Source organism: Eurypyga helias, unplaced genomic scaffold (assembly GCF_000690775.1).
Source record: "Eurypyga helias isolate BGI_N326 unplaced genomic scaffold, ASM69077v1 scaffold4887, whole genome shotgun sequence".
Lineage (NCBI taxonomy): Eukaryota > Metazoa > Chordata > Aves > Eurypygiformes > Eurypygidae > Eurypyga > Eurypyga helias.
The window spans coordinates 1-18,510 of NW_010262165.1; the positions used below are offsets into that span (position 1 = coordinate 1).

The following is an 18,510-nucleotide window of genomic DNA, read 5'->3' on the forward strand; positions in this document are numbered from 1 at the left end:
ATTTCTTCTGCATTTTTTTCTGTCTTCAAGAGAATATGGTGATAGCTATTGATAGAGAGGAAGAAATCTTTCAGTATCCAAATCTTTGAAATAACTAATGGCAACTAACGAAGGCAGCTTTCTATACGAGAGTTCTTTAAATTGGTTACACACTGAGGCTTATCCTTTGTGAGCCGTTGGGTTCAAGGCAGCTAACTTGGATTGCAAAGTGCAAAATTTGACGAGATGTTTTTATTTAAGAAAGCAAAGAGCGTTCTGACGTGAATATTGTAGTTGCTTTTTGGTTTGGAATTGTATGCTCTCAGCTGACCACTGCCCATGGAAGAATGGATGTAAAAAGTTCTGTCGTTCTGAAATTCCAGGGTTCTTTTGAAATGTCATTATTTTTATTCTAGAATACCAGGAATTAAAAGGGTACTTCTTGTCTGGAACATAAGAATACTTTTTGTCTGGGAAAAACTGCTGTGTTTGGTGTGCACTGGCAAATAGGATGATCGGTTGGTAGGGTGCTGATTATCCTCAGTGGCAGTGGAGACGTTTCACTGGAAACGTAATGTTGGAGTACATGAAATATCCTTGACGTGTATACACTTGGTGTGTTTGATTTGTCCTGGGCACTGTTTGGAAATTATTAATTTCCTGCTGTGAACTTGGAGGAAAAAAGACCTTGTTCTGATTTCCTTTTTCTTTTCTCTTCCCATTATCTTTCGCCCCTTCAATTAGGATCATCGCGTAAAGAGATCACAAAGCATTGGGAATGGCTGGAGAATAACTTACTGCAGACTCTGTCCATCTTTGATAATGAAGAAGATATCACCACCTTCGTCAAGGGCAAGATACATGTAAGCAACATGTTTTCCCTGAAGGGTCTACAGATCCCAAGAGAGAATGGGGAGATGGTTTTAAGAATTATTTTATCCTCGGGAGGGAGGGAGCAAGTGCTCCACTGCAGAACTTTGCTGCCTTTTCAGACGTATATACGTTTGAAATTGTCACGGAATATGTACAGTATTACCAACATCACGTTACAGTCAGTACACTGGACAAACGCATATGGGGCGGAAAAGGTTATGAGCAGTAGCTCTCAAGGAGCAGCTACTAATTAACACCTCTTTAAAATCCTTATCAATTATACCTTTGATGCAGAGAGAATGTTTAACGAGGGTTCATCTAACAACAGATAGGGGAGAGAGCATGCTAGTTTGCAAGCAATGTACTGGCGCTGCCGTGATGGTCTGAAAGGCATCTGGATTGTAAAGGAACTGCTCCCCAGCTGCCACTGACTTCTGAGTCAGACAGGTGTCTCTGCTTGTTGTGCAGTTAACACACTTCAGATTCCCAGCCCACAAATCCTCCAGAGTAGAAACTTAGGAATACAGGTTTTCGTTGAACAGCAGCATTTTGAGTCTTTTCCAGTACTCCAGTCAGATTCTTTGAGTTTTCTCTGCGTGTGAGAGAGGTTGTGGTCACTTGTTTTCTCCTCTGGACAGTCAGGATCTGACAGACTGTGCAGTTCTGCCCTTCCTGGCAGGTGATCTTCCCGTTGAAGAAGCATGTTTGCAAATGAAAACAGACTTCAGTTCTGTACGGCGTTCAAAGTGTTGCCAGGCCAGCCGTGAGAAACTCAGTCAGACGTTAAACATGAGTGCTCGCTGCATGCGTTCAGGAGTAGATCCCAGATCATAGGCTCCCAGGCTATCTGACTGCTCTTTCTCCATGTCTTTACCATTTCTCTAATGTGACAGGAGAAATGATAACTGCTGGGTCATGTTTCTTCTTTCTGTCTTCCGGATTGCCGCTGTGACCTTTTGCTGTATATTATGTCTGTCAGCAGGCATGTTTCCTTCCATTTCTTCTCCCTCTCCTCCCATGTCCTTTCAGGGAATTATTGCTGAAGAAAACAAGAATGAGCAGCCCCAGAGCGAAGAGGATCCAGGTAAATTCAAAGAGGCTGAACTGAAGATGCGGAAGCAGTTTGGGATGCCCGAGGTGGAGAAGTTGGTCAATTACTATTCCTGCAGCTATTGGAAGGGGCGTGTACCCAGGCAAGGTTGGCTCTACCTCACCGTCAATCACCTCTGTTTCTACTCCTTCCTGCTGGGCAAAGAGGGTGAGTTACAATCTTCCTTTAAGGCTGAGAGAGTTGGGCTTGTTCAGCCTGGAGAAGAGAAGGCTCCGGGGAGACCTTATAGCACCTTCCAGTGCCTGAAGGGGCTACAAGGAAGCGGGGAGGGACTTTTACAAGGGCAGGGAGTGACAGGACAAGGGGTAACGGGGTTAAATTGAAAGTGGGGAGGTTTAGATTGGACATCAGGAAGAAGTTCTTCCCGGAGAGGGTGGGGAGGCACTGGGACAGGTTGCCCAGAGAAGCTGTGGATGCCCCATCCCTGGAAGTGTCCAAGGCCAGGCTGGATGAGGCTTGGAGCAACCTGGTCTAGTGGAAGGTGTCCCTGCCCATGGCAGGGGGGTTGGAACTAGATGATCTTTAAGGTCCCTTCCAACCCAAACTATTCTGTGATTCTATGATTCCTTCCTGCTAGTTGTTTTTTTGCTGTTTTCTGTGATCTTTTTAACGCAGCTGATCTTTTGTGTGAACCTTTGTTAAGCTGACAGTTTTTTTCCTTTTGGGAAGCCTTTGAGCTCTAGCACCACACATAGGTCAGTCCTTGCACTCTCAGGCACTTCAGTGATGTTTAGACTGAATGCCTGAGTGATTTTTCGAAACCTTTCTCAAGTTGTACCAGTACACCTGCAGTTACACGTCAGCTGGATTAGAGAACCAAGCAGTGTTTTTACCTTGGTGAGTTTTATGTGGAACCACCGCCAGGACCCAGTATTTACAAAGCTTGAACTCCTGAGTCCACAGCTAATTTGCTGGAAAGAAAGAATGAAAACTTGAGTAGTCGTAGCTGAAAGCGTTTACTGGATGGGAGATAGACCTTTTGGAACTGCATTATTTCTAGTCTAGTTGATCCCAAAGATTATTTCCAAGTATTTTTGGAGAACCCAGTGAAAGTATGAAGAAAAGAATTGTCCATGTGTAAGAGGGGTAAAATGCTGCTGCATTAAGAGCATACTTGCTGCTTGAGTTTAATTTCTGTTTAATTGTTTTTTTCCTCAAATTGTAATAATAGGGTTTTTAAACCTTTTTTTCCAGTGACACTGGTGATCCAGTGGGTGGATGTAACCCAGCTAGAAAAAAATGCTACGCTGCTGTTCCCTGAGTGCATTAAGGTGAGCACAAGGGACAGTGAACTTTATTTTTCCATGTTTCTCAACATCAACGAGACATTCAAACTGATGGAGCAGTTGGCGAACATTGCTATGCGGCAGCTGTTGGATAACGAGAGCTTCCTACAGGACAGGTCCCTCCCGAAGCCCAGGAAGCCTCTGAAGAACATCTCTGCATTAAAAAGGTATGTGTTTCCAGCAGTGAGAAGCGAAGACAGATCACAGGTAATAGCCAATCTGCATTACTGTGTAGCTCCCAGCTGCCACTGGGCTTTTCTCGCTCTCGGGGCTGCATTGCTCAGTTCAGCCATTAGCCTTCTGCCAGTTCTTTTTTATTCCATCCCAAATTGGTACTGAATTCACACACACCCTCGTGTCTTTCTCATGCATGACTAGGCACTGTCAAAAGGAATTGTTAGCTAGAAACTGTTGAAAATGCTGTTTAAAAAAAAAGTGGAAGAAGAAAATTACATCAGCCCCTTTGTCTAAAGTTGAAGATTTATAAAAAGTAATGTACATGTGTATTGTAATAAATCCTCCCGCTGGGGACTGTTCTCTGCAGTTTCAGAATCTGATGTAATATTTAAGTTTCAGGGATGCACTTGCACATTTTGTCTTGTATTGCAGGACATGCCTTGTCAGTGAAGCATGTCTGAAGGCTGAAAGAGGAGTCAGATAAGGGGTGGCATCTCAGTTAGAGAAAGGAATACTAAGAATACACAGCAGAGTATGAAGCTTGTGATTGGAGTGAACACTTAACATTGGTGTTTTAGTGGGTTTTTCAGAGAGAAAAAACCTCTGGGGACTACTCTTTACTTTTCTCCAGAGACCTGGATGCTCGAGCCAAAAACGAGTGCTACCGTGCCACTTTCCGCTTGCCCAAGGATGAATGCCTGGATGGACATACAGACTGTACCTTGTGGACACCGTTCAACAAGATGCATATTCCTGGCCAGATGTTTGTTTCCAACAATTACATCTGTTTTGCCAGCAAAGCAGGGGAGGCCTGTCATCTCATCATTCCTCTCCGGGAGGTGGGGATTTCTTAGCTGTATATTAAGACTACGGGCCTTTCTTGTCTTCTGTGTGCTTCTGGCTTCTGTGTGGTGCTTAGTAGATCATGGAGAAATCTGCTAGATCCAAATGGCCCTTGTCTTTGTCTTCTAGGTGACAATAGTTGAGAAAGCAGATAGTTCCAGTGTCTTGCCCAGCCCTCTGTCCATCAGCACTAAAAGTAAAATGACCTTCTTCTTTGCCAACCTGAAAGACCGAGATTTCTTGGTACAGAGAATCTCTGACTTCTTGCAGAGAACGCCATCCAAGAAGCCGTGCGGCAGCGACAGGGAATGGAAGTGGAACTTGGCTGATCCCGGTTGCGAGGTACTAAGGAAATAGCTGGGAGTGTTTGCCAACTTTTCAGAGTAGTGCTCCATCCAGTGTGCTGAGAGTGCTCGTTACCAGCACACGATGTCTCTGTGAGACACTTAGCAGAGGAGGGAGGCTGCCTGAGCTCAGGTGCGTTATGTTCTGTTGTTCAGGAGGTTCCGGAGTTGCCTTCCAGCAGCCCGCTTGCAGGCAGCCCCACGTCTGCTCTCAGCAATCGACCTGTCAACTTCTGTGCCGGGGAAGTGCCAACAGCCTCACAGGGACTACTCAAACTCTTCAGAAGACATTCCGAGGAGCTCTTGGGACCCAAAGGGGTAAATAGCATTTTAACTTAAAACAATTAAATAGTTTGCAGTGGATTGCAGATTTCCTGCCCTGCTCTGAGGCTCTGAAAATGCATTTTACCCCTGGTTAGTCCAGTATCACTGCTGTGTCTGTCACAACGATAGTGCTGCATAGGTGTAACCTGACCGTAATCTTATTTTATCAGGGCTGAGATACCTGAGTAGAGGCTGAGAAATTAGTGTTGCTGTGCTTCTGGGATGCAAATTCATGTCTGTGAAGAGCTACTTCTCTTCAGATCAGGAAAGCAGAGAACTGGTGTCTCTGCTTGCCAGTTAATCATCTTACACCACGGTTCTGCTTGCATTTACGTAGAGATTTGCAAGGTGTAATGGCATTGCACAGCCCACGTTAGCACTGTAAAGACTTGAAGCAAGGTCAGAACTGATTCAGAATAGTGTATGTTAGCATACATCCATTTATTCAGCAGGCAGAAGAAAGGCTTTCAATGTCATAATGCATTTCTCTTGTGAAGTGTAGGCCTGAGTCTACCCAGAAATCACCTGTCCTACAGACATGAAAATGCATTCATCTCCTAAAACGGTCATATTTGTTCCTGTGAAGGCAAAGGAGAAGATGAAGGAAGAGTCGTGGAACATTCATTTCTTTGAATACGGGCGAGGAATGTGCATGTATCGCACTGGCAAGACCAGGGAGCTGGTGCAGAAAGGAATCCCAGAGAATCTTCGTGGGGAGCTGTGGCTGCTTTTCTCAGGTAGGAGGTTGTGCTGGATACTTTGTCAGCTAGCAGGAATAAGCTTTCTGCACATCTCAGAGGAAAAGGTAGCTCATTGCAGAAGAAATTAATCACAAGTTAACTCCACCTGAAAGGTAATTCACGATGGTTTTGCCAAAAATGCAGTAATCGCATTCCTGAGGTGACTACATGAGCACAGTAGCTCTTTGGCCTCCTTTGCGTTTCGGTGTTGGGACCTAGCCTCTAACATGGTGATTTGACAGTGAGTTTGTTACTGTACTTTCATGCCCATTTATAGTTGCTGAGTGCATGTAGTGCATCCTGGCTGGCTCTTCTCTGACACTGTGGGCATAAAATCTGTATTCTAAAGCTCAAGAGGTGAAGCCGTATTTGTCTGTCCTTACAGGGGCTTGGAATGAGATGGTGACTCATCCTGGTTACTATGCAGATCTTGTGGAAAAATCAATGGGAAAGTACAATCTTGCCACAGAGGAAATTGAGAGAGATCTGCACCGTTCTATGCCAGAACATCCTGCCTTCCAGAATGAGTTGGGAATTGCTGCCCTCCGGAGAGTCTTAACAGCTTATGCATTCAGAAATCCAACAATTGGGTACTGTCAGGTAAGAAAGAAGTCTCAGACTTGTTAGGCCAACATGCTGACCCTGTTTGACTTGGACTTTTTCTGTAGTTTTCTGTTCAGTGTCAAACTTCTCCTTCAGGCTGTCCACGCGGTGGTGTGAGGGTAGGAAGGAAGTGGTGATGTTGCAAGATCTCTTAGCGATCCTTTGGACACAGCATTTAAATAGACGTTGCACATTTCTGTTAAGTATAATGACGGTCTTTTACTAGCTTTTCTGCTAGAGCTTTCCCTAGTTGAGCAAAAATATCTTCTGGTTTCATTAAAAAGAGCAATTAAATCTAAGAGGCGATGATGCGCATGGACAGTATATGAAAACGAAGCCAGTTGCTGGTTTGTGAAACAACTCAGTGGAAATTCAGATTCATTGTGTGTATTGCTGTGGAATTAGAGGTTCTCGTGTTGTTCTGTTACGACCAAAGCTTATTATGTGAAAACTTTTCAAATTATACTTGGTCACATTGATTAACAAAAGTTCGTGACAAAAAGCAGTTGTATTACTTGCTGCCTCACAAACAGAGGAACTGAAACAGGAAGGTAAATTGGCTCAAGGCGATCTGTTGACACAGATACCAGTAAAAGCTGAAAATAGATGTGAATCTTAGTGACAGTTTTGCTATATTCATGATTTTTAAGTTTAGCAGGTCTGTAATGACAGAGCTTTCATCAATGTCTTCGGTTTTTCTCCTATATCTGCATATTAACTCCATCGGCTTGTAGGCCATGAACATTGTTACATCAGTACTGTTGCTGTACTGCAACGAGGAAGAGGCTTTCTGGCTCCTCGTGGCTTTATGTGAGCGGATGTTACCAGATTACTACAACACAAGAGTAGTAGGTGAGTGTCAGATCCATGCAGGAGCCTGGATTTTCAGCTGCAGTTCCACCAGAATCTCTCAGGGACATTTTGTTGTTGAGAATGAATTAAATGTGATGGGTTTTAAAGAAGATGAAGCACAACCCTGTTTCCTTTAAAGTTGCAGGTGTGTGATGGAGACGTAGGAAGAGACACTACAGGCTGCCAAGGTAGTAGTTCTACCTTGTAGTGGCAAGAAACATGAAGTCACTAAAAATTGGTAGCAGAAGGGATCATTAGCAGTGAGGAAGCATATCTAGAAAAAAATTATTGGCTTGTTTTTTACCCATCTGAATGATGTGTTAGATCTTTGGAATAGGCTTCCAGGAAAGGTTAATGAAAGCACCACTTTATGGGCTTATAATTTTGGTCTGTGTAAAAGAACATAGTTACAGGCTTATATGAAATTAAAGTGAACTCACACTGTTTTGTTTAATAATTTATTAGCTTGAGTATAGTGAAACCATCAATTTGAGTTCTACCATTGTTTCTGTTTGTCTTCCCAGGTGCATTGGTGGACCAAGGTATCTTTGAAGAACTTACACGAGAATATCTTCCACAGCTGTCAGAAAAGATGCAGGACCTGGGAGTGATTTCTACCATATCCCTTTCCTGGTTTCTCACTCTCTTTCTCAGTGTCATGCCCTTTGAGAGTGCCGTGGTCATAGTCGACTGTTTTTTCTATGAGGGAATCAAGTTTATCCTGCAGGTGTCGTTGGCCATACTTGATGCCAACATGGAGAAGTTGTTACAGTGCTGTGATGAAGGTGAAGCCATGACTATTCTGGGCAGGTACCATTCGTTGTTCTTATTTATAACTGAATAGTAACAGTACCCTTCTCGTCATCATCTCTTTCTGCCTAATTCCACTAACGCTCTGGGATGAAACTTGAGCTGCAGAGAGGTTTGCTATTGCTTTCTGCAACAGCTGAAATAAATTTTGGACTCAAGTATGGAGAAATCTCATATTTCTGGAATTGTTTGCTTCGCATCATAATTCATTCCCGCCTCTCAGTTTGAACTCTGGGGGATGGTTTATTCGAAATTCGCAGAAGAATTCTGATCTACTGTAAAGAACAGATCCTGGCAGGAATTGCCTTCTAGAAACATAAAACTTTATCAGGCAGATATCCCCCAAGTATAGTAAATGTAAGATTTTCTTGTTGGAAATGGGAATCTCTTCTATGTGCAGCAAGATCTTCAGCTTGCTACTAGAAGCCCACTTAAAAAAGAGTAGATAGGCCAAAAATAGGGTGAAAATCAACTTTACTCCAGATACACTGAGGGTAGTGTCACAGATTGACTGGGAAAAATTAAAGTTTCCTACATGTTTAATGATAGAAAGAAGTTTGTAATTATATGTTTAGGATATTGCTTCTTTTCCTGGACACTAATCGTGGAGTCTTGCACTTGTTCTGTTTTTTCCCCACAGATACTTGGACAATGTTGTTAACAGACAGAGCGTCTCTCCCCCTATTCCCCACTTGCACGCCTTATTGACGAGTGGAGATGACCCGCCACTTGAAATCGACATCTTTGAGCTCATCAAAACATCCTATGAGGTAAGGTTCTGGCTTCGTTTTTGCCCAAGAGATTTTTCTCTGCTAACCTCCAGTTTTGTACTTTGTGCAGCCAGAACTGAATAGTGTTCATAGCTCGAGGTGCTCAAGACTGCAAATAAGTAAAAATTACAGAGCAGAGATTGCTTCTGCTTTGCTAAAAAAGCCTCTATTTTTACTTATATGTGAGGATTGTCAGTGGCAAGGAGTTGGGATGGCAAATTCATGGTAAAAGTTGTGAGGAAATCTGCAGAAACATGGAAGCATCCCAGTTCACGAGCACAGGAATCCTGTTTTGGGATCCACATGATAGTAATAGGAAGGTGGCCAAAGAAAGGTGCCAATGCTATTGAAATACCTCTGCACTGAGGGAGGTGTACCTCGTTATTCATCCTGAGAACAACCTCATAAGAAGTTTGTATCTGAATGATGGAAGGAACACAGGCAAGAGATCTGGTGTTTGACAGTTCTTCTCTGCTACGCTGTGGGAAATGTGGATTCATTTCCCTCTTTATCTCCTCTTCATCCTGTCCCCTTCCAGCTGCTTACAGTCAGGCAGCTGTCATTTATCTAGGCATTTTGTTTGTTTCTTCAAATCTACCATCTCTGTTCTTGGTTTCTTTTTTAAAAGAATGTCACCAAATTGATCTGACTTGTCAGGCCTCGTCAGTAGAAAAGCCCGTACCCTTGGCGTTTCCAGCTGAATCCCATATGGGTCCTAAGGAAAACCAGGGCTGCAAGGAATGACAACCTGTCTATTCTCTTATCTCTGCCACAGTGCAGGATGTGTATTTCTGTCAGTCCTGGCAGAGGCGTTTTCGGCTGTTCTTTAGAAACCTCTGATGTTGGATTTCTCATAAATTCTGAATGATTTCTCTTGCAGGACAGGGGTGAACAGGGAATAGAGCTCAAGTTTTTTCTCATCTTCTTGCTGCTGGTGTAAAAGGCTTCTACGGATTGTAGATCATCTCTGAGGGGATAGTACACTTGTTAAAGAACTTGTAATTGAACAGAGGTGGGTCTTTCTTTAGGAGAGGATGTTGACCTCTTCTGCTTCCTTTCTTGTAGAAATTTAGCAATCTGAAGGCAGATGATATTGAACAAATGCGTTTTAAACAAAGGCTGAAAGTGATCCAGTCCCTGGAGGATACAGCCAAGAAGAGTGTGGTATGTGAATCCCAGACTGAACGAGCTACCAAATGACATATTCATGTAATGTGCTTTGCAGTAAGCATCTAGAAAGTTTGCCCTGTAGCAGGCCCAGTTTTAAGTGACTTAAAGAATTGCAGTTTATGAGGAAAAAAAAAATTTACTGTCTGGAATAATGGATTTTCAGTTTTCTTCTTCACATGGTTCTAGTTAATCTAATAAGATGGATTGAAGTGCTAGGGCATGATCGAGTGAGATATTTGGCATGGAGGGAGATGAAAACCACTTGTAGGGCTTGTAGTAGTCTCCACAGCCTAGTGCTATGTGGTTTACTGCTTCCCTGGGATCTTTGAAAAAAACTAGCTAGCTGATAATTACTTTCCTGCCATTTAGAGCGTATGCTAGCACATTAGGGAATTCTACAGGAGTGTTCATGGCCAAAGGGAAGTTCCAACATCTATTGCAATTATCTCCCGTGTCCTAGGTGGATAACCTCATCCGCGTATTTCTTTCACTGCTGTTCTTCAGCACATCTTGAGTGAAACAACTGAAGATAAAAACAAGAGGGAGGGGCAATACATTCTTTCAGAATCGGGTCAGCACAAACAGGAAATGAGCGCAGTAATTTTTTCTAGCTGCTCAAAATGTCAGCAGTTTCTGCTTGAGCAGAAACTGTCTCCCTGACCTGTAATCCCTAGCAATGGGAGATATTGGAATGGTTATGTTTTTCCTTCCCATCCTGTGTCATATCTCCTTGTGCTTGTTCTCATCTGTGTTACACAGATTTTTCAGTCATATTTCATTTTTATAGATTTGAAATAAATTGTCCACTCTCTTTTCTCCCAAACTATAGGTCCGAGCTGTGTCTAGTGACATTGGTTTCTCGATTGAAGAATTGGAAGAGCTGTACGTAGTGTTCAAGGTAAGAAGCTCGAGTGAGGAAGAACGTGTTCTGACCCGCAGAGAACAAATAGCAAAGTAAGCTGAAAGGGAAGGAATGAATTTGCTTTGATTCTTACTCCAACCTGTCTGCAACAGATGCTGCGTTCTGCTGTACATGGTTATACATGGTGCCACTGAGACTGGCTTGTTACCATCCAGTCGATTTTTACCCCAAAGATGGCCACAACACGTTGGCAGTATTTGAATGATACTTGCTCAGAAACAGATTGTAGGGTCAGTGGAAAGGAGTGTCACTTAGAACAGGGAGCAAGGATTGGCTGTACCTTGATTTGTATTCTGAAGTTTGCCGTTGACTTGCTCTGCAATTGTGACAGAATTAACTAAGTGCTTTGCCTCTGTTTGTCCACATACGTATTTTTGAGAGTGATAATACCCAACTGCATTTACCAAGGTCCCTGCAAACGCAGTTGCACGGTGCTGTAGACTCAGAAAGACAAGGCTTAGGTCTAAAACCTGCACGTTCCCTTTGCAGTAAAGCCTGAGTGTCACTTCGTTCAAACCTGAAATCATATTTTTTTGATTTTTCTCTTAAAATTGTTCTTCGTGCTTTTTGTGAAATCGCTGTCTCTTCCTTCATTTCCTATTATTTTGTAGTGAAGTAACACTGGGAATAATGGGGAAGATAAACAGCGTGTGCTGAAAGCCTCTGCTCTGCTTACCGAGTGCTGTTCTTGAGCTGTAACAAGGCCTCCATTCCTGTGGATTGTTGTAGTGCAGCATACTCTGACCTACCATTCCTTTCCCTCCAAAGGCCAAGTATCTGATGAGCTGTTACTGGGGGAATAACCGTGCTGCAGCTGCCCGTCGGGATCAGAGTTTACCCTACCTGGAGCAGTATCGCATAGACGTGGAGCAGTTCAAAGACCTGTTCATCAGTTTGACCCCCTGGTCCTGCGGCGCGCACACGCCTGTGCTGGCAGGGCGCTTGTTCCGGCTTCTGGATGAGAACAGGGATTCTCTCATTAACTTCAAGGAGTTTGTGACCGGGATGAGTAAGTGGTGGTTTTGGAGATGATGAAATACTGCAAAAAATGTTTCTGTCCTTCTTGAAGTGTAAAACTAGGAGATAGCGATGTTTACACTATCGTGAGAGGAGGGTGACAGCCTTACAGGAAGCCTCAGGCTGAATAAAAGGTGCCTTTTTGTTGCTACACGGTCTCCTTTTTTGGGAAATGATAGGTGGCAAACCAGCAAGATTCCTTTACGCAAAAAATGCTTTTGTCCTTTTCTAAGTATAAAACTAGAAGGAGTTAGCAATGTTTACACAATCGTGAGAGGAGGGTGACAGCCTTACAGGAAGCCTCAGGCTGAATAAAAGGTGCCTTTTTGTTGCTACACGGTCTCCTGTTTTGGGAAACGATAGGTGGCAAACCAGCAAGATTCCTTTACGGCTTCCTCACAGGGGTCTGTGCAGTTAGTGTTTCCTCATTGTGAGCCAACTCATGCTGTTTTGAGCCTGTGAGCAGAGGGTGATTCTTTAGCCAAAGTGCTATTTTTCTTAACTTTTTATTTTTTCACTTCGCAGGTGGGATGTACCATGGTGACCTCACTGAAAAACTCAAAGTACTTTACAAACTGCATCTGCCTCCCGGTGAGCAGTTGCTTTCCTATATTGCTGCTCTTGAGCACGCTCTGTTCTGACACGCGGTTCAAAAGGGATGCCTCATGATTTTTGATAATGAAGTGGGGATACTGCTCTTCAGTTAGCTTAGAGATCTTAACGTTTCCTTCTCTGTCAATACAGCTCTGAATCCAGAGGAAACCGAGTCGGCTTTGGAGGCCACGAGTTACTTCACCGAGGATGTTACAACAGAAGGTAAAACAACATTGCTGCCTTTACCTCTCAGTTTAGGCAGGAGTTGCAGCCCAAATCCATGTGCTATGAATAGTGATTTTTTGCAAGGCATGGTCTCGTGGTGGCAGTATGTCATGATTGCCAGTGTCTGAGTTCACTGTCTTTGTTGCATGATGGGAAAGAAGTTTGGAGCTGAAACTGCTCAGTGGCATTTCATGCAGGAGCCCTCTGAAGCGCAGTTAGCAGCCCTGTCTCCCACCACAATTTAGGTTTTTCATGCAAGTCTCATTGTCTCTCTTCTTGTTTTTGTTTCCTTCTCTGTGTCTGTCTATGTCTGGCCTTTTCTTCTGTTTTATCTGGGATATTGTACCCTCAACTCCTTTTTCTGCTGCTCAAGTATCTCCTTTTGTCTCAGAGCTGGATTTCTGCCTGCACTGTGAGTCTCAAGGTCAGTCCATGGATTATGTGCATGCATTGAGCATGGCTATAATGCTGATACCATCTGCCAGCACCAGTGTGCTATTTTAAATACTCTGAAGTTGTTGATGCTGCTCCACTCTCATGACACTCCCACTAGGAATATAAGTAATTAGATACATTTTGGTATAATCTTCCTACTGTGTTTCAACCTTGGTCAACCTTAAGCCATCACATTGCTCAGCTGTCTTTCACATCTGTGTTTCACCCTTTCTTTTGAGAGGCCTCTACCTCACCTCTTCAACCCACTTTTTTAGTGTGTCTCTTTATCCAGCTCATCCCATCAGCCTCTTACTCCCATCATGTTCTGTTCACTCCTCCAAACGCGATGTGGGAGTGTGAGATCTAACTTCTATTACATATATTCTTGTATGATTTTAATTTATGTATGACTTGTCTTACGTTCTTCACGTGTCATGTGGTTGAAAATCAGCTATTAATCATTCTTTTATAATTCCATGATTTTTTTTAGAAACCCAAGAAGATAAAGGAAGGAGAAATGAGAATGGTCCAGAAAAAGGTAATTTCATCATAAATGACCACACTCTAGTCTTGTCTCTCTTGTATTATGAACTGTTCATGTCCTTTGCTGTATCAGGGACACCTTTCAAAGTGTCCCGTGTGGACAGAGGTAAAGTGGGATATGAGCTGGGAAGTAAATCTCTCTCAGGCCTTACTGCTCTGACTCCTTTACACACCACGATCATAACATTTGTAAGTCATGTTTGGTAAGTTGTCAACCTCTGGAGTTCATTTATGCGAAGTCCAGCAGATGCAGCAGTGTTAAAATTTTTGCTCTACTGAGCTGGATCAGATAACCAGCAGAAAACAGTGCAGCCTTCCTGGCAGGTGCTTTCCTGAACAGTCAATAAAACCTGCTTCCAGCATGATTTTTCCTGGCTCAGGGTTGACTTTAAGTCTGAAACCATTAGTCACCTGACAGTAGTGGCCTGATCTTGCCTTGCAGAGGAGAAGGGTGCCAGCCCACAGGACTACAGATACTACCTAAGAATGTGGGCCAAGGAAAAAGAGTCCAAGAAAGAAACCATTAAAGATCTCCCCAAAATGAGCCAGGTAAGAAGTGAATGGGAAGGTTTCCAGTTAGACGGCTGATGGGAGTGGGGAACTCAGCACTACGCACAGCCATTTTGCTCTAGATTGCCCTGCTGGTCTGGTGAGCTTTAGAAACCTCTAATTCCACACGGTTGTGTTGAATTTCTCAGTGGACGTGGACAAACAGCTTTGTTTCCACCAGCCAAATGTACTTGATTCTCTCTGCCTCCCAGACTAATTTTTCCTTTAAGAACTGCGTTTTCCCTCCAGAGCCGCATGTTTCAAATAAGCCACCAGTCACACGAACTTGCTTTTTTTGGGTGTGCGTCGCCTCGAGCCACAGCTGCTCGGTGGAGAGCAAAGAAATGTGGTTAAAGGAAGAAGAGTCTGATGACTGGTGTGCTCCTTTCTGTCTCTGATTTCCTTTATGGGTGCTACTTATACCAGTTTGGAAACGCTTAGAAGCTGACCATGAAAGAGTGGCAGGACAGAAGTAAAATGTTGGGTTTTCTCAGATGTGTGTTAGTACTCTGTTCATCTGTCAGAAAATAACCCACCGTTGTTAAATTGGTAGCTGGGTCTCGATGTAGCTGCTGCGGCAGGGAGATGATTTTGCCTGTACTGGACTATTCTGAATTCATGCAGTAAGGTTGGTGAGGCAAAAAAACAAGGAGTCAGTCGAGATGGTGCCTGTTGCTTCATCTGAAGTGGCATCTGGATGATGCTTAGTCATGGGCTGTGCTTTAGGTAGTGCGAGGAGCAGGGAGTTGGACTCGATTCTTATGGCTCCCTTCCAACCTGAGATATTCTGTGATCTGCCACTGTCAAGGTTTTTCAGCCTGAAGTATGACTTTTTGGTCTTTTGTCTTTTAAAGGAACAGTTCATAGAGTTATGCAAGACCCTTTACAATATGTTCAGTGAGGACCCGGTGGAGCAAGAGCTGTACCATGCAATTGCCACTGTAGCCAGTCTCCTTCTGCGCATTGGAGAAGTTGGGAAAAAATTCTCCAACAGGCCCATGAGGAAGCCTGAGGACTGCAAAGCAAACAGTACCCAAGATCCTGTAAGTGAGGAGGAGTCACCGACCTCTGAACAGAGTCAGAATTCGGCAGTGGAGCAGCAACCCCCAGCTGACCACGACAGCAAAACCTGTGGAGATGCTCAGCCTGAAAAAACACAGCAGGAGAACCAGACTCTGGGCGATGGATCAGGGGAAGGACAAGGCTCTCCTTTACAGCTGCTATCCGACGATGAAACCAAAGATGATATGTCCATGTCTTCCTACTCCATGGTCAGCACAGGCTCCCTGCAGTGTGAAGACATTGCAGATGACACGGTCCTGGTGGGCTGTGAAGGTGGTAGCTCAGCTGCCAGGTACGGTAGTACCATCGATACTGACTGGTCCATCTCCTTTGAGCAGATCTTAGCTTCCGTGCTGACGGAAACCGCCCTTGTAAACTACTTTGAGAAAAAGGTCAACATTCTGCAGAAGATCAAAGATCAGAAGAAGGTGGAGAGGCAGTTCAGTTCATCCAGTGACTATGAACTTTCTTCCGTGTCAGGGTGAACTCAAGAAGGCAGGAATAGTCTTTGGGAGGCAAACCAGGGAGGCAGCGTGGCAGATGGCAGGATGGTTTGGTATGTTGCGTTTGGGGCGTTTTGTTTAAGCGGAGACCAGTAACTACACAATTACACTAGATTCCAGTCGGTAAGGGGCTTCTGACAGTGACTGTTTGGTGTAGGTGCTTCTTTGGCTACTCTGACAGAATTAGATTTCCATTCTCAAGAGCCATTAGAACCTAATAGCCCCTGACATATAGAACGACCACCGTAAGTTATGCATGGCTGCCTTTTGCTATCTTCTGTTTTAATGAAGTTTTATTTTGGACAGTAACTGCTCCTTGCCTGCCCGTGTTTGCCGTAGGTTCCTGGGTAGCTTGCGCAGCAGCGGCAGCCCGGCTTGAAAGCACGTTGGGCTCCGGCTGCGCTGCCAGCCCCCGAGCTGATTCCGTGTAACCGAGCGCCGTAGGACCCTGACCTGTCCGCGGTGCTGTACGCCCTTCAGTGCTGTTCCGTGACGCAGCAGCTGTAACGCACGTAGGCCCCACTGCTCCCAGCACCCCACGCTCTAAACCTTTCTCAGATCTCCAGGTGTCTTTCAGATCTCATTTGGCATTTTCGTGGTGTATGACCACCTTTTTTTCTCCTTCGGCATTCACTGTTCTGACAAACCTGGTTTTCCAGCATTTGCTTTTCTGTTTCTCCGAAAGGCATCGTTTTTCCTTGCTCTGGGAAGCCGCAAGCTCCTCGATTCAGTGCGGCAGTAATCTGGGGTCAGTCAGTGGGCTCGTGATGGTTATAATGAGGGAAGAAGTTCCTAAATTAGAAGTCAAGTGAATCAGCCCCCGTGTTACAGGGCGGTGGCACGCTGGTCTGCTGGACTTCCCCTCTTGGTACAGAAAACATGCACTGCTTGCTGATTCTCCATTTTTACTACCTAGCGATGAGCCCGGTTTTTAGGAGGACCCCGAAGAACGATCAAGTCAACCCTCACAAATGCTTGGGGCAGGAAAGTGTGCAGGAGTGTTGTGCCACCTGCGGCTGCCCGGCGTGTCCGTTCTGGCCATCGGAGCGGCGATGGATGTGCTCTCAGAAAGGGCTGCAGAGGGCATTTAAAGAAGAATTCCAAGCAGTGTGGCCCTCTGCCATCAGCCCCTTACGGGAAACCTCAACAGACTACATCTCTTTCCAGTTAGAGACAAAATAACTGGGGGACTGAGTGACTGCTCTTTTAAATCGATTAAGACCAGGAGAAACTAAGAGTGAGCCTGCTGGTAGTAGGGCCTGCGCTCGGAGGAAGGAGAATTAATGCTGTCCCTACAGATAAACTCATCTCAGCACACGGGCAGCTGCCTCGTAGGGCCGGAGCGAGAGAGGCGGCTGGGCGAGAGCAGCCCCTGCGCTGGAGGGCGGGGTTGCGCCCCTGCGCGGTAGGCCGGGTTTGCTGCCGCGTCGGGCTGGCATTTGGGGTGGGGAGGGCGGGAAGGGCACGTACGGCTGGATGTTCCCATTTAACACTACTCGGTGCGCTGCTTGGTGTTAATTCCTCCGCGTGACATTCTCTCTATGTGTGCACAGCTGGAACATGTTGCTCTGCCTCCTCCGTCCGGTGTCACTGGGGAGCAGCCATTGGTAAAGCTGCTTTTACTAACTGGTCAGTAATTTATTGTCATTTTTAAAAGTACGAATAATACCATGTGATTTTACACTGTCTGTCTTACCCGTCACGTACTCAATAAACGAGCCAGACCCCGTGGATTACTTGGCTGCCCTTCGTTTCCCTGAGCTCAGGGAGCAGAGCCTTGTCCGTGGCGGGTATCTGGGAGAGCAGCTGCTCACCCGCCTCCGGAGCCGGCCTTCTCCCCTTTCCTCCTGGGCTTTCCCTCCTCTTCTCTTGGTCTTCCTTAGTTCTTTTTTTTTCATTGTCTCTTTTAGGGGTTTTCTGTATTTTTAGGGTGGTTTTGGTCTGGTTTAGGGTTTTTTTTGTCTTACTAGGTTTTCTCTTGGTCTTCCCTTTGTTCTTTCTTTCTTTGTCTGTTTTGGGTTGGTGTGTCTTTTTAGGTTTTCTCTTTGTCGTTTTTATTTTTTCTTAACTTTTTAGGGTTTTTTTTGTCTTTTTAGGGTTTTTTCTTTGTCTTTTCTTCCCTTTGTTCTTTTTTATTTGTCCATTTTAGGGTTTTTTTTGGTCTTTTTAGGTTTTCTCTTTTATTTTTTTACCTTTTTCAGTTTTCTGTCTTTAGTGTTTTTTTGGTAATTTTTAGGGGTATTTTTGACTTTTAAGTTTTCTCTTTGACTTTTTTTTACCTTTTCAGGGTTTTTGGTCTTTTTTTTCCCATTGTTCTTTTTGTGTGTGTGTGTGTTTTAGGGGTTCTTTTGTCTTTTTAGGTTTTCTTTTTGTCTTTTTTAGAGTTTTTTACCTTTTTAGGGTTCTTCTGTCTTTTTAGGGTTTTTTCTTTGTCCTTTTTGTTCCCCTTTGTTCTTTTTTCTTTGTCCGTTCTAGGTTTTGTCTTTTCTAGTTTGTCTTTTTTCGTCCTTTCTTAGTTTGTTCTTTGTCTTTTTTAGTTTCTCTTTTTCTGTCTTTCTTTTTCCCCCTTTTTTCTTTGGTTTTTTTTTTTTTTTCTTTGTTTTTTTTTTTGGGTCTTTTTGGGGTTTAATTCTGTACGCGTACGTTCTGGGCGCACGGACTGGCGCGGCTGCAGGTGGGTGCAGAGAGCAGGGTCGGCGGCGCCGCTGCAGACGGCGCGTCCTTGCTCCTGGCAGCAGGAGAGCGCACAGCGCCGCCGCCCCGGCAGCGACCCGGGCT

General features: G+C 44.4%; 1 protein-coding gene across 1 annotated transcript; it reads left to right on the forward strand.

The window, feature by feature from the left end:
* Positions 1-713: 713 nt before the first annotated feature.
* Positions 714-15,714, forward strand: TBC1D9B (TBC1 domain family, member 9B (with GRAM domain); the record flags this gene model as incomplete). Its single annotated transcript, XM_010155597.1, has 19 exons — positions 714-842; positions 1,882-2,110; positions 3,158-3,416; positions 4,058-4,265; positions 4,399-4,611; positions 4,770-4,931; positions 5,524-5,674; positions 6,063-6,277; positions 7,015-7,132; positions 7,657-7,942; positions 8,583-8,712; positions 9,778-9,876; positions 10,712-10,780; positions 11,573-11,813; positions 12,347-12,412; positions 12,566-12,637; positions 13,566-13,613; positions 14,061-14,167; positions 15,022-15,714. Coding segments are annotated over 19 exons (3,495 nt in total), but the record flags the coding sequence as incomplete, so codon positions are not given.
* Positions 15,715-18,510: the final 2,796 nt, after the last annotated feature.